Source organism: Schistosoma mansoni, chromosome 3, assembly GCF_000237925.1.
Source record: "Schistosoma mansoni strain Puerto Rico chromosome 3, complete genome".
Classification (NCBI taxonomy): Eukaryota; Metazoa; Platyhelminthes; class Trematoda; order Strigeidida; family Schistosomatidae; genus Schistosoma; species Schistosoma mansoni.
The window spans coordinates 8,568,075-8,595,401 of NC_031497.1; the positions used below are offsets into that span (position 1 = coordinate 8,568,075).

Sequence of the window (27,327 nt, forward strand, 5' to 3'; positions counted from 1 at the left end):
TAATCAATTGTGGAAAAATCTTAATCACTCACTTCTCATTGAAGTGTATGATGATAATGTTGTAGAAGAAAACGATGAATGCTTTACGATTGAACCATTCAACTCTGAGGACAAAATACCTTCAAAACTCGTAAGTCTAGTGGTCACAGATTTAATGTGGATCGGTAGTTGTCTTTTGTTTTTCCCTAAAATCTTTTGATATGTAGTAATTTCTGCCCCGTTTTTGAAGTATTGGATTCATACTTCAGATTATTCCATTTAGTTGCTACTGTAATTCTACAGTGATTGTAATGATATTTCGATGTTTGAATTTTATTTGTTAATACATTTGCGCATTATTCACTTTAATTAAAAGCACCTATCAAATGTCATGGATATTTGGCCAATGTTGACTGTTTAATCACTGCCGAATTATTTGAATGGTTCGCTTTGTTAAGTTTGCCAGACGTTAAAAATCAAGCACATTATGGTCAAAATTGTGAATATATAAGCAGTCCAAATGATTCAACTGCAAGAATAGAAGTTTCAAAGCTCACGAAAAGTACGTATTTCCTAGTTTGTATTAATGCAGCTCTGTAATTTATTATTGACTTGTATATTATTCAGCTTTTAGCTTTAATCAAATGTAACTGCTTGAAATATGTTTTGGTTTCACGAATAGAAGTTAGAGAAGCGCCATATGTAAACTCCTAGTTCAATCTGAATTGTTTATACTCTTATGAGAAGTTTGAATTATCCCATTGCTTGTATTCAGGGCTCAATTCCTTAGCTGGCTTATGTACATCATTCGCGGTGTCGTCATCTTTCCTAAAGGCTTTAGAGTGGATGTAAATATAGTGTGAAAATCATGTCCATTGAACAAGTTAGTGACTGTCTAAGCATAGTGACTCAGTCGACAACGCATTTGTGTTTGAAGTGAAAGGTACTGGATTTGAGTCCCATTGTAAACTGGACACTGGATATTTCACTTACTAAACCGCAACTTCACATTGTATGAGCAAAATATTTTTTATATTGTTTGTAATGTTTCACTGTTTGACACATATCCTGCCAAAGATTCAATGGTGTTTCATAATTTTCGTATGCACCAATAAGTTTTTATTCCTTGCCAAATGTCATTTTGATTGTTTAGCTGTATATCAGCTAAATATCTCAACAACATTGGTTCCATGGGACAGCTATATCCATTCACGTTGGTTAGTTAAAAATCAGAATTCTTTATCTGTCAAATAATCATTAGATATATCTCAGGTAAAAGTTGATTTCATACTACTGATTCAATAGTTTACTAGTTTATCTACAATGATGACTCCTTGTATGGTATTTAAATGTCTATCAAACAAAATAGTAACTTGTGAAGTAGCTCATTCGTAGAGATTTCTTTTGAATGTTTACGTATAAAAACAGAATGATGCATCAGTGAATATTGATTTAAAGTAGTTGGTGAAAGACCAGAGGGACAAATACTAAAGAAGCGATTGGAAAATGTTGTTCTTAAATATTACTGTACGCTTTTTCAAAGATATTATGTGTACATTAGCACCAAATATTTCGTTTTTACTATTTTTTATGTAGAGTAGTATGTCACTTCACTTGTTTGAGTTTCCGACAATCAGGTCTGTTATCCGATTGCACTATACTCTTTTAATGTATAATATCGTCTCTGCATCGATAGGTCTCAACATACACAAAGGAAACAGCAAGATTCTCAAATACAACACGGAGAACAGCAACCCAGTCACACTTGATGGTGAAACTTTGGAAGATGTAGAAACACTCATATGCGTGGGAAGCATCATTGATAAACAAGGAGGATCTGGTGCAGATGTAAAGGCGAGGATTGGCAAAGTAAGGACCGCATTTCTACAATTGAAGAACATATGGAACTCAAAACAACTCTCAACTAATTTCAAAGTGAGAATCTTTAACACGAACGTCAAGACAGTCCTACTGTACGGAGCTGAAAATTGGTGAACTATTACATCCATCGTCAAGAAGGTACAAGTATTTATAAACAGTTGTTTACGCAAAATACTCAGCATTCACTGGTCGGATACCATCAGCAACAGTCTTTTATGGGAGAGGACAAACCAGCTTCCTGCTGAAGAGGAAATCAGGAAAAGACGTTGGAAGTGGATAGGACATACATTAAGGAAATCACCAATGTGTATTACAAGGCAAGCCCTAACTTGCAATCCTGAATGGGAGTGGAAAATAGGAAGGCCAAAGAAAACATTACGCCGGGAAATAGAAGCAGATATGAAAAGGATGAGTGTTAGCTGGAAAGAACTGGAAAGAATTGCCCAGGACAGGGTTGGATGGAGAATACTGGTGTGCGGCCTATGCTCCTACACGAGGAGTTACAGGCGTAAGTAAGTAAGTAAAGATTAAATTAAGGAAATAAAACCAACTTGTGTCTTTAATATATTAAGTTACCAGAAATTGTTGTGTGATGATTAGTATATCTCTAGCAATAGGTAAATAGTTCAGTGTATGATATTAGTGGGTTAACTGAAAACTACCATCTTTAAGCTTACAACAGTTTTTATCCTATGCAGATAAAAGCAGAAGATTCCTTGATGATTTGTTAAAATATACAAACAGAGTGTTTGCTTAATCATTCGTCTTTGTTTGGTTTTTCTATAGAAAACCAGTTATTATACGATGGATTATCGTTATCGGGCTCTGATATCAGCTCTAGAGGATTGATAAGAGCCAATATTATCCATTCCTCATTGTCAACTGATTTTTCGCCTACACATTCGCTAGTTATTGGTAATAAGGCTCAATGGAAAGAAGTTTGGAAACGTTTGATATACTGTAAAAATATTTTGCATAATGCTACCGTCCAGGTCAGTCTTGGTTTGAAATTATTTAATAAATCTGTATTACTCATGAGTAGTTAAACTTTTGGCGTATGATCGTTTCCACGTATTGGATTGGTTATTCATGGACTAACTGTGCGTCTAAGTGCTGATCGAATGCTATCGATCAAGTTACACGCATATATATATATATATATATATATACTGCAAATATCCTACTGGCTCCATAGATGGTTCAGACCAACGAACACCAATCGAGACTTCTGAATACCTGTTGAAGTTTTGTCGGGATAGAGACTATTGAGTTTAATATAACTCCTTAAGTAAATAAAATATACAACACATTCAACTACACTATTTTCTATGTTTTTTCATTAAAGAAGAGTCTATTTTTATTCTAAAGTTGGCAGGTTAAAAATTCATAACAAATGTTCAAAGCTTTTCTGTGTAACGTTTGATAACTCTACATCTTTTCTTAATAGAGCTATGTCTACTTAATACTATAAGTCATACCTATCCACTTAGATGTTTTCTCCTTACAATAAGTCTTGTTATGATATCATATTCAATTGAATTTTCAGTTATTGTTAACAAAAAAGTGGTTTACTTTTCCATAGCAATGGAGATGAATGACTTTATTCATAGTTGACTATTAAATTTATTTACTTGTTATTTAATTCCTCATTTATTTGACTCCATCACACAAAATAATTGATTCATCAGTGTAACTAATTAAAATTATCTATCTATCAATCAATCTCATACATCAAATTCATTTTTAAAACACAATATTTTAGATCCTTTTCAAACCAGCACGAATATTCAGTGTAACTGGTGAATGTCCAGCATCTTTTTCTGCATTTATAAAAGGTCGAAAATTAGGAGAACTAATGATGCTTAGTAAAATGTCTTACCTACTCTTTGGCTTTCCTCAGTTATACTTATCAGATTACTATGATTTAGATAAAGCTGGTAATGATGAATCTCGACATGAACAAATTGATGATATCGTTCTCAGCAATTGTTCATGGTCATGCGCAGTATATGATCTACCAATGTTCTTGCAGTCGGAAAAAATTGGTACAGAGCAGTCCATTTTTCACTGGATGTTTTCAGCTACACAAATGTATCTAATTCTGGAAAATAGTTTGATTTTTGCTGGCCGATTTTCGATAAATTTAGATTTTCATCATAACCAAGATTTCGATTCCAATATACTAAAAGGAACATCATCAACTAACGCGATATGTAATAGCACTAACCCTTTTGTTATAAATCTAAATACTGATGTTAAATGGGATCGTGAACCCAATTATTTATCTGGTAGAAATTACAGAATTCCAAACTTTCAAATTTTGAATCAGGCTGTCAAAACAATTCAATTTTGCTACAGTGGATTTCATGGTATAATTGTACCTAAGGTAGGCAATCCTCGTTTTTTAAGTATAAATTTACTGTTATACTGATTTTCTATTTGCTTTGCGAAAACTTGTAGTAGTAATTACTGTTATCGGTATTATTGTTATGACTGTTAGTTATTTTCGGAAGTCGGTGAAAATAGCTGAATACCGAATTCCTGTTTTGTTCCTCGTCAAGGTCTTACGGTAGTCTGTGCGCCTTTTACCGACTTTAAAGTCAAACTGTAAACTTTTCATTCACATGCACTGTACTTTGTTAATGATACTTCAAACTGGAGATCAGGTTTTTTGCATTTGTGTGTTATCTCAAAACTCCACATATCCTGTCAGTGAATAGTTTTTGACTTGTGTTGCAAGTGACTATTGTGTATTAGAGTTTATCTGTTGACTGTAAATTACTTCGAATCTCATAAAATGAGACATATATCGTAATAATATGGTTAATTGTTAAGTTTTATAGACTAATTTTATGGCACATTGTTTGCTTCCCAACTCGGTTACCTGCGCTCAACTATGGCCCTTTTTACAATGTTTGTTCAACTTGTTAAGAAAAGAAGTGTATTGTGGTGTACCATTTACGTATTCCATATTACTGGACAATCAACTTAGAAATACAGGGAAAAAAGCAAATGAATAAGAACCAGCTTTGAGTGCCCTATATGTTATGAAATTATTTAAATCTAGTTGAATTTTTCACTTGAGCGAGGATCCTGACAGACCCTTGTATTTTAACATTATAGCTGAATGTAAATTAAATCATTAGTTTTTCAAAATAATAGGTCCTTTACTTGAAGTTGTATAGGCGGAATGAATGTTGTAGGTTACAGAGACCCACAATTTAAAACATATACACAATTGTACAACTCTCAATAGAGGACTTTATCTTTGAATCAGTCACACATTTCTCTTATAGGCTAACACGTATCTTAATGTTAGTAATAAAAATTACTAAAGTAAATTTATTTTGTTTGCTAAACATGATCTCATTTCAACTTTTAAAACGCCCAACATAATCTTTGTTTTCATTATCAATATTTCAGTCAATACTACATTAACAGTTGCTGAATTAATCTTGTCTTGTGTAAGTCCTTTAATTTCACATATTTCTTTAAGCTAATAATAGTCATAAATTAAGAATTTATTTAACATTTTTCATCTTTTCTATAGTTTTGGGAATTCAAAATGTTTATGCATAGAATTGCTACAAGGTCATTATCAGCAGCCATCACTGTCAATCCCACTATGAAATCTACTAATCTTAGTGAATATGTTCAAAATAAACCTATTCACTTTAATTCACCAAGTAGTATTTGTATTACTGAAGAATCATGTGTTAATATCCCGACGGTACTTTACAAAACAAACTATAATCCACATCGCAAAATTAAAGGTAGTCCTTCAACAATTAGTTTGTTTCATGTACCATGTAATATCAAAAGTTATTCGAATAAATCAAACAATGTTGATATCGGAAATTTATCAATCTGTCAAGATCAAGATAATCCTTTTGATATTATTCTACGGGTTCAGTGTAGTTTACCATGTACTAATGGTGAAATTATGTTGACATACTGTGATCATGATGCTGTTTTACAGTGGAGAGTGGAAAATACAAAATTTAATATCAATTTACAAAAGGAATATTGTTGTGTTGATTTTCATGTTCGCTATTTTGATGCAGTAATTAAAATAAAAGAGTAAGTTGTATCGATATGCTCACTTTGTATGATGTTGTTGTTGTTGTTGATAACATGGTCCAATACGAACAATATAGTAGTTAAAAGATTTTTATTCAATTTTCTCTTCAATTCAATGATTATTTACGCAGAATTGTCCAAGACATTTCTCTGTACTCTTGTAAAAGTGGATTTAAATGTTAGTGTATAATTTTCATCTGACATGTATCTGTTTTTTTATTAATTTCTTTACCAGACAAAGATTTGTATGCTTGATTTCGAGTCACACTCTAGATATTAAGACCAGTGATACTGTCCAGTTGCTCAGACTTATGTAGATGGGGGTGGGTTTGAACCTGTGGCACCTTAACCCTCACTACTGATGGAACCAACTAATCGTGTCAATGATGTTAAGGTCCGCTTTTCATCTATTCTATATATTAAAACTACTTGTTCCTAGCATTTTTTATGTAATTCTAAACTTTAAAGCAAATTTTCATTGATCAAAGTACACTGGTTAATCAAGCTGTGAGCTTAGTGTCGATATCAATCGATGGAATATTATTAGTGAGAGAAAGGCTTATCGATTAAATTTATGTAACTTTCATCCGTCAGACTACGTACAACTTAACTTCACCTGTTTCGGTTTGAGTAGCCAGCTTCTATCACATTGAATCTTCTTATTGATAAATGTTTGGACTCGGGTGATGAAATCCTATGCAAACGAAATTGTTCAGTTTTGAAGTAAATATAAATTTAAAGTAGTTAGTACAATCTGATCACTATTCTGTTTAAGGTTTTTGAATTTAATTCCTAGTTGACTGTTGAGGATGTTAGATTACCGGAACTCGCTTGGTAAATGTCTTATTTTTGTAATTTTATTTTAAAAATTTGAATCCCTTGTTTTCATACCAAAAGCGCTCATTTTCACCTTCATGTCGTATTTTCCACTTGGGAGGATCTAAAACGCTATTGATTCGTTGTATCTTTTAGTATGCTATTTTGTAACGCTTCCCAAGGACAATTTTATTCTGTATATACGTTTGATTTGTACCTGTTGAGATTGCTTGTGCTTCTGGCTGCTTACGGAATATATTTCCCCACTTCGGACTTGAACTTCTCACTCTAGTTAGCGGAGCTGGGACGTGTCAAAATAGCTAGCTTATTCGCCTTTGGTCACAAAGTCTTTGTTCCATTCTTGGTTAGGGGATTCGTAATCGCTTCAAACATAACATTAACACAGAAAAAAGTGTATTCTTGATAATATGTTAATCATAATGTAATATAATGAACACGTGAATCACACAGTTCGGTTCAGATATGATGTACACGATCAATTTCAATATTTGGATGAAAAGAAATAATGAACACATATGTTTTTATAGATCCAAAATTCCATTGTTGACATTATTAGAAAAAGATATCCAACCTATCCAACTACTTCGACCGTGTTTCAATAAAACACATGAAGCTGAAATTGAATCGCAAACTATGTCACATAATCTTTCTACAGATCAACATTATCAATTTGATAAATCTTTATGGTTTGAAGAGAACAACGTGCCATTAATACCTATCAATGCTCGAAAACGTCGTCGCTTGAATTCAAATACGAACAGAGTGGAAGATAAATCAAGCATTGGGGAAAATTTTATCAGGATAGTGTTTACAAGAACATGTTCTAAATCCGGTGCAACGTCGGATTATTTTTCTGTATCTCAGTCGGATTTATCACTAATTGATGATACTTCACATGGTGGTATCGTATATCCAGAAGATCATTTACATGTTGCTGTTCAACCATTAGATATCGTTATCATTCCAGATGTAATTAGTGAAATCAATGATTTTATCAACAACTTCTCTACGTACGAAGGACAATGTGCTATTTCATCACCATCAGTCTCATCGTCAGTTTGTAATGACGAGATAAATAACATAGCGCCTGTGGAACCTGCTTTAACAGTACATTCACTACCAGATATCAGTGTTGAAATTGATTCATTTCGATTGTTCTATTTATTAGGCGGGGTAAGTTTTTAGAATTAACTTGTAGCAGGATATTGTATCATGTGTTTTCAAAACCATGTTGTGCTATGCTTGGTACCAAAATGTCATGTCGTAATTCACTCACTAATGTATCCTAATAAGGAAAACATTATCAGTTACTCATGGTTTTCATTAATGTAACTCCTTTAATAATAAAAAGACGTTTAATATACTCAGCTCTAAACAACACACACCAGTGTAAAGTTTGGTACATATATCCTTGGGTCCAATCCACCATATTACTTTGATACGATAAAATCAATCAGTAAGTAGTCGAAATAATATATATATATATATATATATCCTTTCCGTCCCAGTATAGGACCACCCAACAGTGCGCGTTCACAAACCTATCTAGAATTGAATTCAGGATCTTTAGGTCTCGTGGAGTCCACTCCATGATGTAAACTATGAAATTCAGCAATATCCACAACACTGTATAATGAAAAAGATAAATGTATTGTGAATAATATAAGCCATAGTCATGTTGACAACAATACCAATTTTTGTTTTCTTTTTTGTACACCAGATATCTAAAGATAAAAATATCGCAAAACATCCAAATGCTTTAATGCTATCTTGTGATTTTATTCAAGCAAAGCAATTAGTGGAAAATTGCATTGATAGACTCTACTTTTCAAATGATTTCACTTTGAATCAATCATTTCCAATAAAACAATCTATTATTGGAAATGATAGACAATTCATTGTAATAGCTAACTGTATAAATATTACAGCTGTACCCTTCGATTGTATGTGTCACGATAAACAAGTAATTGATTATAATTCATCTAATTCTAATGCTATTGCTCAAAATCCTGCTAAAGATTGGAATCGTACAGCTACTTATAGCGACATGTAAGTAATCATTCATAAGCCAATTTTGTTTTTTGCTTTCTTATTAAAACTTTATTATCCTGTGTTAAAAATATCTTATCAAGCACACATTTTTATGTAATTGGCAGTAAGACGCAACGTTTAATTGAGTGAGGGATAATGATATTAAAAGTGTTCAAATCGATATCTAGATGTATATCCATCTATATATGTATCTATGTGTTCGATGATCATTGCCTTCGAAGGATTGGTCATATCCGATGGGAACAGGATGTTAGTAATCTCGAAGTCCATCAATGTGTATTCGGATAGCACAGATGACAAGTTAATTAGTGTTATCATCTTGCGACACTAGTTACGGTGGTAGCGGACATATTTTATAAATGTCGTTCCAACAATATCCACACCTCACATTAGGTGCTGAGACTCGGAGCAAGTGAAAAAATAGGATAGGTATCACATTAAATAGGAAGAATATATTCTTCCTATTTAATGTCTTACATCAATTCGGCGCCCAGATACTGTGAAACCATCCGCTCTAATTTAGACGAAAGTTCTTATATAGGATAGGTATCAGTTTATAACATAGCATTATGGTATGAAATATAGGTATATGAAACTTGGTACATTGAGTCAATCAGCAATCACCCAATGACAAGTACATGTGATTGGCTAAAAATTGGTTTTATTTTCTAAGGAGCATTTGTAAGACTGACTTATCATTGATCAGATTAATTTCTGTTGGTGTGTTGTTTTCTTTTTTTCATAGAGATGATCCTCCTTATGGTTGGCCCATTGTACATTCGTTTAGTGTTTCTGTTACATTTGCACCTGCTGTTGTAAAAAATAGTGAAAATTGTGATATAGTAAGTGAATATTGTTGGTTTGAAAACGAATGTGTCACTCTTGTTGTATGCAACTATAAACATACTATCGATGAAATTGGATGCACCTTCAGTTACGTTATGTTTCAGCAACATATTATTTATGTATATCTTTTCAATTTCAATGGTTTAAATTATACACCAAAAGTATCGTAGTAGAAAAATTGTCAAAATTCTTCAAATAAACATCATATTATGAAGGGTTGGTGAACTAATGATCAAATTATCCAATTTTTAATCATTAAGTCTCGGAGTCAAACTCTATTTCACGTCCACTTCGAGTTTAAGCAGTTAGGCACTTTCCTAAGTCTTCACATAAAAGCTGTGACTGAACGACAGATGACTGAAAAAATACGGGTCACAGTCTATGCTTAGATTTGTGAATCTTTTCACATAAGTGAATTAAGTAACGTATAACGGTAAAACGTTTGCATTTGTGATCCTATACAACTCCTAATCACATGTTCCTCGACAGTAGGTGCTAGATTCTAGATAATAGTCTGAAAATTATATAATGGGTAATTCGATCGTTAAGAGTAATCCTTAAAGTGGGCGTTAGGTCAATCAACTCAGTATATCACGATACTTGACTACATGATACACTCAATTGATGTGTCAAAATAACGATCAAGAACAAGTTGTCTGTCAGAAAGAGATTTTATTAATAATAAACAACATAAAACAGTTAACAAATGAACTCAATGCAGAAAAAACGGGAAATCAGACTTATACATCAAAATACTCTGTTATATTTAGTGCAGCCAGATTTTTCAGTTATCAACAAATCACAGTTTACTTTGATCAGCATAATTTTACCTCTTCAATTTTTCGTTTCTTAAATTGTAGAATATTTACGGAGGATATTCCATGGAGCTATCTCTAATGAATAATTTGTTGGTAATGGCCGACTGTGAATTGATTAAACATCTTATCCAATTAATACCCCCTTCCTCGTTTTTGTCTTCTTGTGCATCAGATCGTATTTCACAATCATCGTCCTCCTCATCATCACATCAATCGTCATGTGTAAATTTATTTGAACGATTGTTTTTTTCATCAAATAATTCTAACTACTTATTGTGTACACCTAGTCGTCTATTCATAACTGCTCATCGAATGGTATTTCTGATGTGGACACCTATTGAAAATAATCGTTCATCGGAATTTATTGTACAAATTAATCGACCTCATATGATTGTAAATATAGCTGGTGGAAATTCAAACATTCACGATAGTTTTGAGTTTTCAGTAAATAGTTTTCAAGTAAGCATTTAGTGAATTTATATCAACTTTGTTTCTTTTCATATTTTGGGGACTTGTTTGTATGAAATAACTAAAAAAAGAAGTTGAAAATATTATTGATGTATTATTGCATATTATATTCTTCTTCCATTACTCAATTCTTAAACCACCCTTCCACTCACATATGTGAGTGATTATCATAATCGATATTTAGAGATGTAGGATGATAGGACTCAGAATTGATCAGGACTACCTGAATATACTCACACTTTGTTTTACTTCAAATCATGAGTTCCAAAATTATCTCACACTTCTCTTTTTTTCTACGAATTCACCTGTTCCTGTAGCATATCATCTATACCTAATTTTTTCTATTATTATTACTACTACTTGATAATGCTACTACATGTTCTACCTTGGGGTTTTTCTTGATAATTTCATTTTAGCATACTGATTCGGCGTGTTAACTTGAATAGATCCACATATGTATCCGGTTCTAAGTTGTGTATAACTGACTCCCTGACTGTTTCTTATTTACTTTTATGTGCGCCCGACTTCGTGTACACTAACGGTTACTTAGAGATCCAGATTATATATATATATATATATATATATATATATATATATATATATATATATATATAAATCAATGAAATTCCGTAGCCTGAAACATTGTTTCCGTATTGTAGAAAAAGGAAATATTTTGGGTTTATGAACTTACGATTGATTGCTTGAATCTATGTAATGTGAATCTGAATGACAGCATTTCACAAAAGTCAAGTTTTAGTTTAATTCTAGTGTATGGTCTTATATCAAATCGATATTACAACTGCTCAACAAACAAGATATATTTATGGTAAAATGACACAATTATGTGCATAAATAAACTTGATTAGAAGTCGATTAAATTTTTTTCAAGGCCGTTTACCCACCAATAAAGTTAAGGACTGACTATTAAGTTTATTTCTTCCTCATCATGATTTCACAAACCTGTTCACTTGCTAAACGTTTTAGTATCTCTTAATTTTCCACTCACTGTTTGATATAAATGTATGTCAGATAATGGTAAATAGGTTTATTCCTATATACTTCTTATAAAGTTGGTTTAATCAATACTTTTCTTTTCCCTCCCTTAAGCATTGTTATTATTATTATTATTATTTTAATTTACAGATGGATTGTCGAAAAAGCGGACTGAAGTCTTCATGTACAGGATGTGAATCGGTTATCATTAATAAATTTATTCGAGGGAAATGTAATAGAGAACCTGATGTTTTTGTTCTTCCATGTTTAGTTTACAAGAAACTTTCATCTGATAATAAACCAAACAATGCACCAATATGTAGTTCATCAATATTTTGGTATTCAGGTTCCAATGTGAGGCATTCACGTACTGATATTATGAAACCGTGTTTACTAGTTACATGTGCTCGACCTTCTCGATTCGATTATTTATCTAAAGTCCCAGAAGTAAGATTTAGATGGAAATTGTGTTACTATTGTCAAACCGTTTAACTTTTTTTGGTCCATAATATGGTAATTTTTCAGCTCGTCGATAACGAGCAAACCATTCATGTAGATAGATATTGTCATGGTTAGCATTACGGACTGACCTTAATCAAATAGTCAGTGAAAACCAGAAAACATTCGTCCTACTCTGATTCTAGCATAGTTGCGAATGGTTGTTTAGCTAAGGTGTGGCTGGTGACCTTAATGCTCAAGTAGGTAAGCTAAGCGAAAGGGGAAGACACCTGGGTGGATCTTACGGTGTCGTTGCTAAAAGAACAGATAATGGCGACCGTCTGTTGCAGCTGTGCTCAGATAACCGCCTATTTCTTGCAAATACCAACTTTAAGCATAAGGATAAACATCTTTTGACATGGTGACCCCCGAATTCGTTCCAACGTTGGACCCAAATAGATCACATCGCTATCAGCCACCGATGGAGGGGCTCGATAGAAGACTGTCGCTCATTCTGGGGCACATGTTTAGACTCGGATCATGCTCTAGTGCGAGCACGTATCTGTCTGCGTCTTACTGGACGTAGGAAAGACACTGCAGGGAAGCCTCTAAGGGTTCTACTTAATGATAGCCAAGCTAAGAATATATTTCAGGAACAACTGGAAAAACAGTTAGGCAGACATGTAAGTTGTGCCCACTCCGAGGCAGAGTGGAACGACATCCGAAAAGCTGTGGAAACAGCAGTGATGTCTGTTAGTATGGTAAACCATAAGGTTAGGGAGAAACACTGGATCTCAGCAGCATCTACCGCACTGATATATGCTCGAAAACTCAACCCATCTGGCTTTGAACATAACGAAGAGCGGAGTCAACTTAAGCGCAGGCTAGCAAGAAGCCTACGCAATGATCGCGAACGGTGGTGGGTAGGGAAAACAAGAGAGATGAAAAAGACAGCGGCAATAAGTAACAGCAGACAGCTATTCAGACTTGTTAAAGAAACCGGTATTAGGAACCCAAATATCAGTGAAACAATCTCAGATAAAGATGGACATATCATTCGTTCTCAATCCAAGAGATTGGATCGATGGGCAGAACACTTTAGGGATCAGTTCAACTGGCCATTAGCCATGCCTCGGTTTGCCTCGACCCCCAGTCGTCCTGAATGGCAAGTTAATGTAAGTCCTCCACCTTTTTACGAGGTTGAAAAAGCTATAGGAAATCTGAAGCGAGGGAGAGCAGCAGGTCCTGACAGGTTTACCCCTGAGATTTTTAAGGATGGCAATGCAGTACTAGCAGCGAGATGATAAGAGTGGATGGATAAGAGTGAAGCACGTATTCCACAACACATCGAGAGATGTTAGCATTCGTGAAATTATTACAACACTTTCGTCATTTTCTACTGGATAAATCCTTCCCTGCGCACACGGACCAGCGTGTATTACAGTGGCTCCGCTCCTTCAGCGAACCAGATGAGCAAATGGCACTCTGGCAGGAACGGTAACAAGAGTTCGATTTCACATGCGAGTGTCGATCGATGCAGATACCCTTTCCCTCATAACTCAGACCACAGATATTATTAACGCAATTCTTACTACAGCTCTGGAGACTGACTGGTCCTCCCTGCAAGCAACAGATCCAGATCTGTCCGTTATTTACCAGAGATAGGTACATGGAAACAATAGGCCATCCATGATGGAGTTAAAAGATCAATCCTTAACAACTCGTCGTATTTGCATCAAATGCAGCAACCTAAAATTATATGGTGACACGTTTTTCCTAATTAATGAATCGAGACAACCCCTACTGATAGTACCGCGAGTAAAAGCCGATAGCATTGTGAAGTAGGTGCATCGTGAACTTGGTCATGCATGAGAACGAAGAACTGCATACGCTGTCCGCCAGCGTTTTGGGTGTCAATCTGTATATAAATATGTATTGCAATTTTGCAAGAATTGTAACACATGTTGCCGTTTTAAATGGCCTCAGCAGACACCCCGTGCGCCGTTGACTCTGATGGTGACAACAGGACCACATCAGCGAGTTGGCATAGATATCATTGGAGCATTGACAACGACAAAAAAGGGAATCGCCACATACTGGTTATGGCGGATTATTTCGCTAAATGGTGTATAGCAGTACCCATTCCGCAGCAAGACGCCCTTACGGTTGCCCGGGCTTTCATCGATCATTAGGTTTCCCGTGACGGTGCCCTATTATCACTTCATTCCGACCAAGGTCCAGCATTTTAAAGTCATCTCATCGCTGAGATATACCAGGTATTAGGAATGAGAAGGACACACACTACTGCGTACTTTCGAGAAGGTAACGGCCTGGTGGAAAGAACAAACAGAACCAAAGAAGCCTACTTACAGTCGTTCGTCATCAGATCGTCGCCTGAGTTATGGGATGATAGGATTCCTGAATGCCTTTTAGCTTATCGTACATCGGTACATGGGTTCACGGGATTCTCACCTGCTATTTTACTGTTCGGGCACGAATTACGCTGACTGGTGGAGATACAGCCGCCCTTGCTGCCCTGCGAAGAACAGGAGCATGTAATGTACATATGTACTCTCCGTAACCACCTAGCTGATGCATACCGCTTGGTCAACATCAACTTGCGCAAGGCTAGCGGACACCAAAAAGACATGTACGATCGTAAGGTACAAGGATCGGTGTATACAGTCTTTGATCACGTCTGGCTACGCCGCCCCGTAACATCGTTAGGGAGTCACAGTAAATTCCACCAGCCCTGGAAAAACCCTTTCGAAATTGTCCTCATCCAGTCCCCTACTACGTTTGTATTACGTAACTTACAGCGACCGCAGGGTGACGTGATAACTGTCCTGAAGATGGTGCAACACAATGGCTAGAGACGTTATCAGATATGGCTCAGAATAGAAGCCAGTGGCGATCGCGCTGTAACTTTATTTTACTTTCTTCATGAAAAATGGACGTAACTTCTTTAACCGGAAGAATTCTTTCTGGTTGTGCATTTGTTAACTGAACTGCTTCTCCCATTATTATTTCACTATCATACACTAATTTCTGTTCGTTATTGTTCCCCTTTTTCTCGTACTCATCTTACATTCTTTATATCTTTACATTCTCGTTGTTATCGTGTGGCGCATATGTATCTGGTCCCCCTTTGTACCAATATTTATTTATTCATATAAAACCTAAATAAATAATAGACATCACTGTGGTCTGGAATATGCTGTAAACATTTGTGACGTAAAAGGAAAGGCTATGTTGATATTTTATTGTTATACGGAGATAAATAGTTATTAATTCTTTTTAAGACCTTTATCTTTCATTATTAACGTTATTATTCACCAATAAACCCATTATCTCTACAAATACTCATCCATTTTGACTGTACATCAGATGGCATCATTCATAAACTGTTTGTACATCCAAGGCTTATTCAGATGAATAGGTTTCAGATCTGTAATGGTTGTCGATTAAAAAACGTTATATACATATATCATTTATAAGTAATAGCAAATTTGAAGCGTTAGTGACTATCACCTTGTTAGAACGGTTGTTCTACGGCAGGTCCTAATTATGAACAGTCAGGATATTCTAATACGAAACAGGATCTACACGAACTCAATAGACTGGACGACTAAAACAGATCACTTGAATAATAATTCATAATGTGGCGTATGCTACTTATGTTGACAGATACAAGTAGTTTGTCTCACTAGTCGGAAGCATAATGCCTGTCTGCAGAAGATTGAAATGAACAGAACATGAAGGAAATCAGAGAGCAATCGAGATAACGACATAATTAGAGGAATAATGAAATATAGAAAGGATAACACAAAGAAGGTGTGAAAATGATGTATTCAATGAATGATTTTCATATTTTGTTTAACCACTGTATAACTCGGCATTAAACAAGAAATCGGTTTTCCACACCAAGTCTTCGTTCGCTACAATACTACTGAATTCAGGAAGAAGTTTGGTGTTCAACAGAAGCCTTATATATACTGTTGCAAAACACGACCTTTAGGCATATAGCAGAATTAATAAATTGAAAGTGAGAATAACCAATCCTATCATTGCAGAAGTACGAGTCATCGCGGTCGTTCTTTCACGAGGGAACTAGCATTTTCTAATAAAAATATAGATAACCTAAGGTCTTGTTAGAACATTTCTTAGACACCAGTATACATATCAGCGCAATAGCATGTTTATATTATTATTATTGTCACTATTGTGTTTCTTTATTTGTTTTATATAATTTTATCTAGCCTTTACCATCTCAACATAATCATTTCAAAATACAAATGTCAACTGCACAAGATCAATTTTTCTGTGTTAGCCCAGATACGATTTCGTCTGTTTTGCATTTTTGCACATTTTTCCATCGGTTATATGAAGTGAATCATAAGAACGTTACTAGTGAAATAAATAACTGCAATAATACTACTATTAATCATAATAGTATAATGTCTTGTAGCGAAAGTAGTCAATGCCCTAGTATTTCTGATGTAAACCAACCATCATCACCAGCCACTATCGCTAGACTTATTCATGTTTTACACTTCTATTTCGATAAAATTAATGTCCAAATTAATTGTATTAAGGTAAGTAATTCGTTTGTTAGGTTTTCAGAAAACCAATTTCATTTTAAACTTTTTGCTACAGTCTAAAACATGTGAATGTGAATTTCAGTCACGATTGAAATCCCGAACCGGTTTAAGATCAACACTAAAAACTTCGAAGCACTAGACGGGGGGTTCGTCCTAATTTTGAACTCCTCAATAGTGCACACCTACGAATGTGGACGCGAGAGCCGAACGCAGGATCTTCGGTCTCGCGTGTAAACGCTAAGAAAATGAGAATTTTCGAGTTCTGGTGAGAAGCTGTGAGCAGCGCAACTCAACATTATCGGGTGTGAGATAATTACCTACCAAAGAGAGTGTAAGAAGGTTGTACAATGTCATGGATTGATTGAAGTTAGACATTAACACCGGTTCAGTGGTTAGATGTTAAGCGTTTTCGCACTACAAGTTGTTGAATGAAGTCAACTTAGAGAGATCAGGTTTTACAAGCATAGGGTAAAACATCTCTTACCAAAGATTGTTTGAAATTCTTACTTTCATGTGTAGAAATTCTTGAAACATTAGGGATAGCTGTTTTGCTCGATTTTGAAAGTGTGACATAATATTTGTAATCGTTTGTTAGTTTGTTGTTTTTCAAACCACTTGTAAAATTTTTTGTCTTATCTGTTTAATCCGTGACACCAAATTACTTCTATTCTCAGTAGTTTTAAAGCTTAAAACAATTTTGCTATGTCATGAATGAACGAAGACTAATATAACCGGGTATGCTAAGCACAAGAGACTATATAAAATTGATTTCCTACTTATTGAATGCGTAAATAAACTCGCATTCCGGCCTTCATCTAATTCTTGTTCGTCAGTCAGATCATTTGGGTCAAGTGTATCATTTGATTAAATATTATAATCAGTTAGGTCTACTGATCTAGTTGGAGCCTATTTCAATGTTTGTTCCTGATTTTATTTATTTATTTATTTATTTGAACCTATAAACATTGGTACAAGAGGGCACTGAATATATATGCGCCACACAATATCAATGAGGCCAGTAGCGGTTATCATTGGTTTGTGTGAGGGCTGTGATACGGCCCGCGTGCTCAAACCGAAGCAAGTGGTTTTCTTAGGGAACAACACCTGGAGCCTTTGACCTAAAGGTTTAGTCCACCACTCAGTGGAACGACGTCAGGAGATGCAGTCCCACAGTAGCCGGTGACTAATAATTGGTTCATACGCCTTTTGTTCCCTCAGGATACTGGAGTCTCTGTGCACCATTGGTTTAGAATCAGGATTTTCTAACTCTCTTAGGTGAAACCTCCGTGTCTATCAACCCGGTTAAAGTGTCGGACACTCGCTTTTCGTCCTCTCAATTTCGTAAACAACACCCCAGCCGTGAGAAGGCAGTGAGTAGGACTTTTCTGACGGAGGCTATATACGCGTGGCCATGTGAGATCATTTCGAGAGAGAGAGCTGACTCTCTCCACTCTCGGCCGTAACAAAGCATTTTGGGGTTCCTGCTAATCGTATTTTGTGGTGATTATTTAGTATTTATTGTTGTCTAGGATCATGAATTCCAAGCTCAAACGTGATTGTTTTTCCAATCTAACTTTGCTCATTTATTCTGTAAAATCGTCGATTTATTCAGTAAACTAAAGGTCTTATTTATTACTATTGACAATATTATTCTTACAATTAATTGATTCATCCTTACTTATAATCACCTATGTTAACCTTTTCTCTCTTTCCCTCCCCCCTTATTTTTTTCACTTCTATTTTGTTTTAGATTCGTTTACAATTTAATGAAACTACTGAGAAAATAATCAATTCTTTTGGTATATTAGAATTAACACTAAAACAAATTTCAACATTAATTCATTTTAATCTTATTCATTCAGAATTATTTACAATAACGACTTGTTGGCAAAAATTATCATCTTTATCTTTAATCTATTATCATAATACTACTATTACTACTACTGCTAATAAAAATACTAATGCTACTACTAATACTAATACTACCACTACTACTACTACTAATAATAATAATACAATTAATATTCCCAATCATCAATCTATACATTATTTAATATGGCCTAATGCAAGTTATCAATTTGGCTTATCTATTCATATTAAACATTGTATTCATCAATTTAATAAAAATTCTAATTATTTCTTTGATCAAATTTATGGTAATTTACAAATAGATTCTGGTTTACAAATTCATTTACCTATGTATGGTTATATTCATGAATATATTAAATTGATTATTAATAAAATAATACTTATTATAAAATCAATTGAATTATGTAATGGGTATTGTTGTTTAAATTATCCACCTTCTAGTATATCTGTTAAAGATATAATTGAATGTAATAGTCCATGTATACATTGTTCCAATAATGATCCTATAATATATATAGATGATTTACGTAATCAAGAAAATTTTATATTTTATAATGATCCATCTGTAACATCATCATCATCATTATCATCTAATCAAATGAATAGAATAGAACATGATAAACATACCTGTCAATATGAATTATTCTATTCTCATCCATATTGGCCATGGATATTAAATCAAAATAATTGGAAACAAACACCTTTATTAACTCATCCATGGCCATTACCGAATGAAGTAATAATCTATAATGATTTGTTAAATAATAAAATTAATATTGAAGAAAGTTGTGATTTACAAAAACCACAATGGTTAAGTATTACATGGATGTATAATGAATTACGTACACCGATTTATTTAAAAGTATTTCCTGTACCGTTAGAATTGATTCCATCAAAATTGAATGGTAATTATTCATCAAATGGATTAGAAGTAAGTTTGAATTGAAGAATTTTATTTTATTGTTAAATTTCTCGAGTTTTTCTTATTTATTTATTTATTTAAACACAAATATTGGTACAAAGGGGCACCAGATATATATGCGCCACATAAATCTCATTTGATTTGTGTGAGGGCTGTGATACTGCTTGGATGCCTAGACCGAAGTAGGTGGTTTTCTTATGGGGCCACACCTGGAGCCTTCGACCTAAAGGTCTGATCCACAAGGCAGTGGAGCATCGTAAGCAGATGCAATCCCATGGTAACCGGTGACCAACAATTGGTTCATACGCCATTTGTTCCCTCAAGATACTGTAGTCCATATGCACCATTGGTTCGGAATCAGGATTTCCCAACTCTCCTAGGTGGACTTTCTGTGTCCACCAACCCTGTTACAGCGTTGGACATTCGCTTTTCGTCCTCTCAATTTCGTAAACAACACCCCCGCCACGAGAAGGCAGTGAGTAGGACTTCCCTGACAGAGGCTATATATTCGCGTGGCCATGTGAGATCATTTCGAGAGGGAGAGCTGACTCTCCTCACTCTTAGTCATACCAGGGCATTTGAGGGCAATTTTTTTTCTTGTTATAAAAGAATATGTATTTACGTTTTATTAAAACATTAAAAAACACTGTTTTAGTGAGTAATAAAATCTGAATATACATTGAATAATGTATTTTGTGTACACTGTTTGTAATTTCCTAGATATACTACGTTTTAACCTACCGCTTGATATGACCAGACGATCTGCTACACTTGACTTCAACCTTATGGAATGTACACTAGTAATCTGTTACTCAAACGCCGATTACTCGTGAAGAATTCCTCTTTCTCAAAACTCATTGAGAATACGACAACAGGATACTTGATCTCACCTTTATATCTTAGATTTAAAAAAATCATATGATGAAAATATGCGAATAATGAGACTATCAATAAGGCATATTAGTCCAATCTAATATGAACTAGAAGACTGTCACACGCTTTTGTTAAGATTTAAAGTTGAAGTTTATATATCTTGGTGATGCCTTAATCAGTACAAGCTTACGAGTATTATTTTAGGAATACTTATCTGGACTGATAGTTCAAAATATCAGTTAATCACTTCTAATAAAACCAACCAAATTATTGAGGAGAGCGTTCATGCAAATACGAAACTGTACGAAACAATATGTATGCGCTTTCCAAATTTAAAACTCATGTCAGAAAGTATGGTCTCATAAATGACTCTAACAAATCCCAGACGTTTTTTAGATGGAACATTCAGCCTATTTTGTTTTACTCTGTATTCTTCAGCTTCAGTGTTATTTACAATACTGGGACCCATTTTGCCATTATGGCGGGAATTTCGTGACATATACCGTATTCGCTCTTAGTGACAGTCAAATAAATCAATATATGTTATCAAAAAATAATCAACAAGGTCCTTATGGACCCATATCATCCAGTCCTACTTCCTCTAAAGGAGAAAACAATCATGTCTTGCAATCAAATGGTCTAGTCACACGTTCATCATCCTCTAATTTAAGCGGTTCCTATGGTGATGAATCAGTGCATTCATCAGAGCCACCAACTCAACCAGCAGCAGCTGTTTGGAGAATTCTTGTTGATTTACGAGTGCGTACTAGTTCAACTACGTAAGTTGCATGCTTCATGTTTTGGCTGGCACTTTTTGAAACCGTAACAGTTACTTGCTATGATGTTATTCCAAATTCAATACTTTATTGTTGCCTTATTTAGAATTTTCTACGGTACTCTATGTGACCAACTATTAAATTAATTTACAATCTAAAAATGCATAATTTAAATGGTGGTCACTAATTTTTTCCAAAATCTCAATTAAAACCTCTCAGTTAAGCTATCTAAGCGTAAATGAAGTTGCTCCACTTGGGCTAGTAGCCACATTTTAACTTCATCGATAGAATCTAGTCAGCACCAAACAAATATGACTTTGGTTACTGCTCAACAATCAGTCAATATATATTTAACATTTGAATTTGTTTATTTTTCACTCTCATATTGAATTTAGTTCTAATCCGTCAGTCAATGCAAACTATCCAATTGCTTTGGCACGCTTAACACCTATGGTTTTAATTGGTGCTATTCAAATTGATACCATACATTACCCTAATAATCATATAGTGGGTCATGATTGTTTATTTAGATGTCAAATATCGAACATAAAAATCTCATTAATTGAACATGTAAGTTAATTTATTCGTTCATATGAAAGTTATGATACCTCTAGTAAGCCGTTTTCTGAAATTTCATACTGGACGCCCATCTTAGTATGGGACCCCTTAGAAATTCGTACCTACAACCTCATATGCAAGAATCTAACCCCTAACCTTCGGTCTCGCGCGCAAACACTCAACATCTAGACCACTGGTTTGGTATCCATTAGTGTTAATGCCTAACTCCAATCAATCCACGATGTTGCACGACCATCTTCCATTGTCTTCGGTGGTTAGCTACTTCGCACCCGAAACTTTTGGACTCCACTGGTCGCAGCTTCTCACTAGCGGTTAAGAAATTGCGCGCGAGACAGAAGGTCCTGTTTTCGAGTCTCTCACATGCAAGATCGTGGATGCGCACTGCTGAAGAGTCCCACACTAGGATGAAACGGTCGTCCAATGCCTTCAGGTCTTCAATAACTGTCTAACATCGACCGATTCATGATCTCTGTAAAAATCCAATAATCTTCACATCCCTATACTGATAATGATGAAATGATTGAAATTTGAAATATCCTTAGGATACCTAGACTCATAACCAATAGAATAAAATAATTTGGTTAAGTAAGTAGGACTATTTGAGATTTGTAGAAAAAGTCATTGTTACTTTTGCATTATCATACAGTACAGGTGTATATTTGGAGATTTTCTCACAAGATATTGATTCTCTTTACAGTAGTAAATGAATCGTTGAACTTTAGCAGATAAATTTGGATACTTCATTTTCATTTGTTTTTTAATCGTATGTGTAAAAGAATCACTTTGAGAATTGTAGAATGATGACACTCATTTTAAAACAATCGATTAATTAACAATAACTTTGTGTTCATCTACTTAGATTTATTCTTATTAAGTTATTCGGGTAAGATTTTGTTACACATCGGTTAATTTTTGTTCATCTCATGGGTAAATAAACTATGTCAAATAATTTCTTAAAGTGTTTCAACCTGAAATCATTAAAATATTATTCTAAAAAAAATCATTTAATACATCATATTTACCCATAAAATGAAGAGAATTATCAAACGTGTTACAATAATCATAGCTGTATACCGGTTACACCAGAGATAACAAAACTTAAACAGCATATGGTAAACGTCACAGATCAATATACTCGGACCGAAAGGTCCTGGGTTCTAATCTCGCAGGACGGGATCGTGCTGAGGAGTCTCATAATAGGACGGAACGGTCATACAGTGCTTCTAGGTTTTCCATGATGGTCTAGCTTCAATTGACTTATGGATTCAACTGTAAAATACTCGGATTGATTATTTTGTGATTATGTTTTCAAGTACATTTAAAAAAACAATTAGTTTTTAAGCTTACTAACCAATATGAGTCTTATTCTCATAGGCATAATCAATCAGTTCTTGTATATTTACCTTTCTATATACATATGTGTGCTTGTTAGCAATGTATATTTGTCTATTTATTTGCATACTTAGACCAAACAGTTTTTGAACTCGGTAGAGACTCGTATTTTGAGGTGACTAAGATTAACCGAAATCTACGATACATCTATTTATTCACTTTTTGCCTACCGATAATCATGTATGAAATATATCCTTCATAAAACACTTATTATTCAGCTTTTAATATCATATTGGCCAACTTGATAAATTGTAAAAGTACATATAAGATTCATCTGACAGCATGTTAACTTGGGATCGAATAAGTAATGGAATTAGATGACAATGCAACACGTGAAAATTAGATGAATAGAGTTGTAAAGAACCTCCTATGTCATGTTTACATAGAATGTAAAGCGAATAAAATGAAATTTTATGTGGTAGAATATCAAATAGTTAATTGATATTTGAATAATAATTTAATTAAGCATTGAATTATTTAGTCAACGTATCGCCTTAGTTGGTTTTCTTTTTCTTTAATCATAATTATATTAGTAGATATGAATGGTGTTAATGACCGATAATTTAACATGTTTATCATTGTGTCAGGATGACACATTTTTAAATAAATATCATTTCATAACTACGCTTGTAAAACTGAAGGTATTCCACGATAATTGAAAACTATGTAAATCGTAACACTTCTACCAAGCAAGTAATATTTAAATGAAATTGATCAATACATTCCGAGTACTTGAACTTCTTAACTAACTTCCTGATGCCTAACTTTCTTTACCTTTGAAACTTCAAGTGATTAGTTTGTGAGTGGATACAACTGAAGGATATACTAAATGAATTCTAAATTATTTTATATGATCATAGATAACGTATCACAGTTGAGGTAGTGTAGAAGGTTTATAACTCTTATAGACGATTTTGGTAGAGTTTCGGTCTCTGAGCTGGATAGTTTTATCATGAAGCTTTCATTGTTATTTTGAACATTATCATCAGAAGAACGTACTCCAGATAGAAGTGAGCTATTCGAATTTCTCCACGTACGACCGACATCTTATCCTATCGTTCTTGATCTTGATTGGTTATTGTTGACCTTCAACTTGTCATTGTCTCCTTGGCATTCAGGTTGATCAACAACAATAAACTCATCGAAATCGAGCTGATTTATTAACCAATTAGAAAAATCACGGACAATCAAGATAGGTCAATAAAACAAGATATCAAACAGATATGAACAAATTCGAATACCTCACTTATATCTAAAGTTTGTGGTAATGACACTGTTCATAAGAACTATGAAAGCTTCACGGATAAATCATCTAGCTCAGGGGACGAAACACCAACATAATTGTGTTCCAGTTGATATATATATTCCTTCCGAGATTGAATAACAGTACTCTTAGTGCATTGTGAAATATTATATTAGATTAAAAGTGTTTAATTTCTCGCAAATTGTTTTTTTTTAAATTTTGGAATAAGTTATTTAAATTTTCATTTTGTTCATTCTAGCAATCTACAGAACATCAAAATGTTGGCGGTTTCGAATTGAGTCGATGTAATCTAAAAGACTTAGATTTTCTTTATAAGTCAAATTTGTCTTCTTTCACAAATATACACTATTCTTGTGATGAAAGTATTCAATTTGAAATTGGTCAATTTTCTCTATTGACAGCTGATGTAAATTGGTCTAGGATGCAACAAACTATGATTAATAACAATCTAATTTGTTGTTTATCTAAACAGAAACTTGATATTCTTTGCAAATCATTAAATATCTTCATCAGTTCAGATCGTTTAATAAGTCTGATGATTTTAAATAAAAGAATACAACAGTATATTAGTGAATTTGCAAATATTCTGTTTCAAACTGAAAATTATCAATCATCTATCAGTGATTATACTACATCAAACAATAATTCTAATTTAGGTTGGACGTTAATCAATTATTCTAATCAGGTAGGATTTTGAATAATCTAACTGATTTTTATAATGAACCTCTCTTTTATTAACTAATGGGTATTTTCAGTAGAAACAGATGTTGTAAAGTCAACTGTCATATCATCGATGTATATTTCATTGGTAAAAGTCTAGCATAGTAACAAAACAATCTAATGTTAAGCAGAGATGGATAGTGGCTAGCAGTGGAATCCAGGACGCGCAGTCCTAACAAATCGATAGGAAGATTCAAACAAACAATAATGAATGAATTTAAGCTTCACTCCATCGCACAAGCAAGTGGCTATCAGGACTCAGTGGCCGAGTGGATAACGCGATGGCGTTTGAAGCGAGGGTACTGGGTTCGAGTCCCAGAGTGAACATCAACTCTGAGATGCAGGTACATCCAGCTGACGAGTCCCAAATAGGACGAAACGCGCGTCCTGGATTCCACTGCTAGCCACTATCCATCTCTGCATACCATGCTTGTGAATTAAGGCTATATCGAGGCAATACGCACAGTATGCCAATTAGAGACTGACCAGTTGCAGTCCTAACACATCGATGGGAAGATTCAAACAAGCAATACTAAATGAATTAAAACAATCTAATATTGATGAGAAATAAATGATCGTTACTTTTTTGGGCGAAATTGAACAACGAGTGATTTTTGTCTCTTATTACTTAAAACGAGCAGAAGAAATACCTATGTGTTTTATTAAGAACGTTGAAAATGATAACGAAAGGTCAATTTTTCTCAAATACTCGTTTCTTGCTATGTAGAATGGGTATAGCGTTCCAATAAACTCTGTTGCTTGATCTGAGCCCTAAATACTTGATCCTAATCTCAATTACAAGTGCTTATTTTCAAATCCTTAACTTTAATTCCCAAATTCTGACCCTATCTAAGAACAATCTTGTGTTTCCTAAAAATCTTTCTACGTCCTTATAAGGTTTTGAGGAAATATTCGGTCGATATTCCTATACACGAATTTATATGACGTTAGTTTTTAGATTTACAGATAAAAACCTCGTGAAGATGTCAATAGATTGAACAGTCATGTGAACATTGTTAACACTGTTATATTCTAGTTTCTTTTCCACAAACTCTTCACTTGAAAAAGCTGTTTTCTGTTTGGCCAACAATTATCTGAAAATTCGTCGCCACTTCTTTAATCCCTTTGGGATACCATTATTGTGGAAAGTGTTGTTTTTATAATTCCCATAATTAAACTGGCATTCAACAGTGTTAATCCTTAACTTCAATCAATCCATGATATCGCGCGACTATCTTCCATTTTATTCAGTGGGTAACTGTTACTCATCCGACACCGTTGAGCTACACTGGTCACGACTTCTCACTAGAAACCCTCTCGAAGTTAGTCATGATTAAGCGCATAATAATTTTTTATATGTCTGTCCATACGCATATCATATTTCATGACTCTAATGGATTTTTCTAATCACAATAACTCATTTTGCTTACAGTATATACCACTTTCATGTTTAGCTTGTGACTTATCTGTAGTTTTCTTCATTTTAAACTTTTTTTTCCGCTTATTTTTTTGTTAAATTCTTCTGTTTTCCTTTCAATTAGTTTATAGTTCTGGATCAATTACCTTTGGTAAAATATCTGTCTGCAAACAAAACAAACCAATCTCCTGTAGAAGTTGACAATTCTTTCAATGAGTTATTTCATGTATTTATTAAACCTAGACAATCTGTATATTGGAGACCGATTGTTTATCCTGGACCAATTACATCTTCTGGACATGCATTTCGTATAAAGTTACGAATTGGAATTCCTTCTAATAACGGAGATAATAAGGTTTGTGTATATAGTTATACTTGATGTTAAAACAAGTTCTTTTTAATGAAAGTATTTTTTGTATTTTCTTAGTGAGTTTTTGTTTCCTATGATGACTAACTTCATTTGATGATATCTCCTTGTATAGTTGAAAAAATAAAATGGAATATAGGTATGAATGACAAGGT

General features: G+C 34.1%; 2 protein-coding genes across 2 annotated transcripts in view; both read left to right on the plus strand.

Annotated features, from left to right (window-relative positions):
* Nucleotides 1-20,880, plus strand: part of Smp_129400 (hypothetical protein) — a gene marked incomplete at its 3' end in the record, with an annotated part of 46,768 nt that extends 25,888 nt beyond the window's left edge. Inside the window, exons 9-21 of the mRNA XM_018799117.1 lie at nucleotides 356-541; nucleotides 2,647-2,852; nucleotides 3,623-4,246; nucleotides 5,411-5,940; nucleotides 7,305-7,950; nucleotides 8,498-8,826; nucleotides 9,575-9,671; nucleotides 10,536-10,952; nucleotides 12,105-12,401; nucleotides 16,652-16,987; nucleotides 18,744-18,876; nucleotides 19,381-19,793; nucleotides 20,836-20,880. Coding sequence (XP_018650938.1) covers nucleotides 356-541; nucleotides 2,647-2,852; nucleotides 3,623-4,246; nucleotides 5,411-5,940; nucleotides 7,305-7,950; nucleotides 8,498-8,826; nucleotides 9,575-9,671; nucleotides 10,536-10,952; nucleotides 12,105-12,401; nucleotides 16,652-16,987; nucleotides 18,744-18,876; nucleotides 19,381-19,793; nucleotides 20,836-20,880 — 4,259 coding nt within the window. The remainder of the gene's footprint in view (nucleotides 1-355; nucleotides 542-2,646; nucleotides 2,853-3,622; nucleotides 4,247-5,410; nucleotides 5,941-7,304; nucleotides 7,951-8,497; nucleotides 8,827-9,574; nucleotides 9,672-10,535; nucleotides 10,953-12,104; nucleotides 12,402-16,651; nucleotides 16,988-18,743; nucleotides 18,877-19,380; nucleotides 19,794-20,835) is intronic.
* A 173-nt stretch (nucleotides 20,881-21,053) lies between these two features.
* The window catches only part of Smp_129390 (putative vacuolar protein sorting-associated protein (vps13b)), a gene marked incomplete at its 5' end in the record, with an annotated part of 32,436 nt that continues 26,162 nt past the window's right edge, over nucleotides 21,054-27,327 (plus strand). The window contains 4 exons of the mRNA XM_018799118.1: nucleotides 21,054-21,436; nucleotides 21,829-22,003; nucleotides 24,907-25,353; nucleotides 26,930-27,160. Of these exons, the coding sequence (XP_018650939.1) occupies nucleotides 21,054-21,436; nucleotides 21,829-22,003; nucleotides 24,907-25,353; nucleotides 26,930-27,160 (1,236 nt within the window). The remainder of the gene's footprint in view (nucleotides 21,437-21,828; nucleotides 22,004-24,906; nucleotides 25,354-26,929; nucleotides 27,161-27,327) is intronic.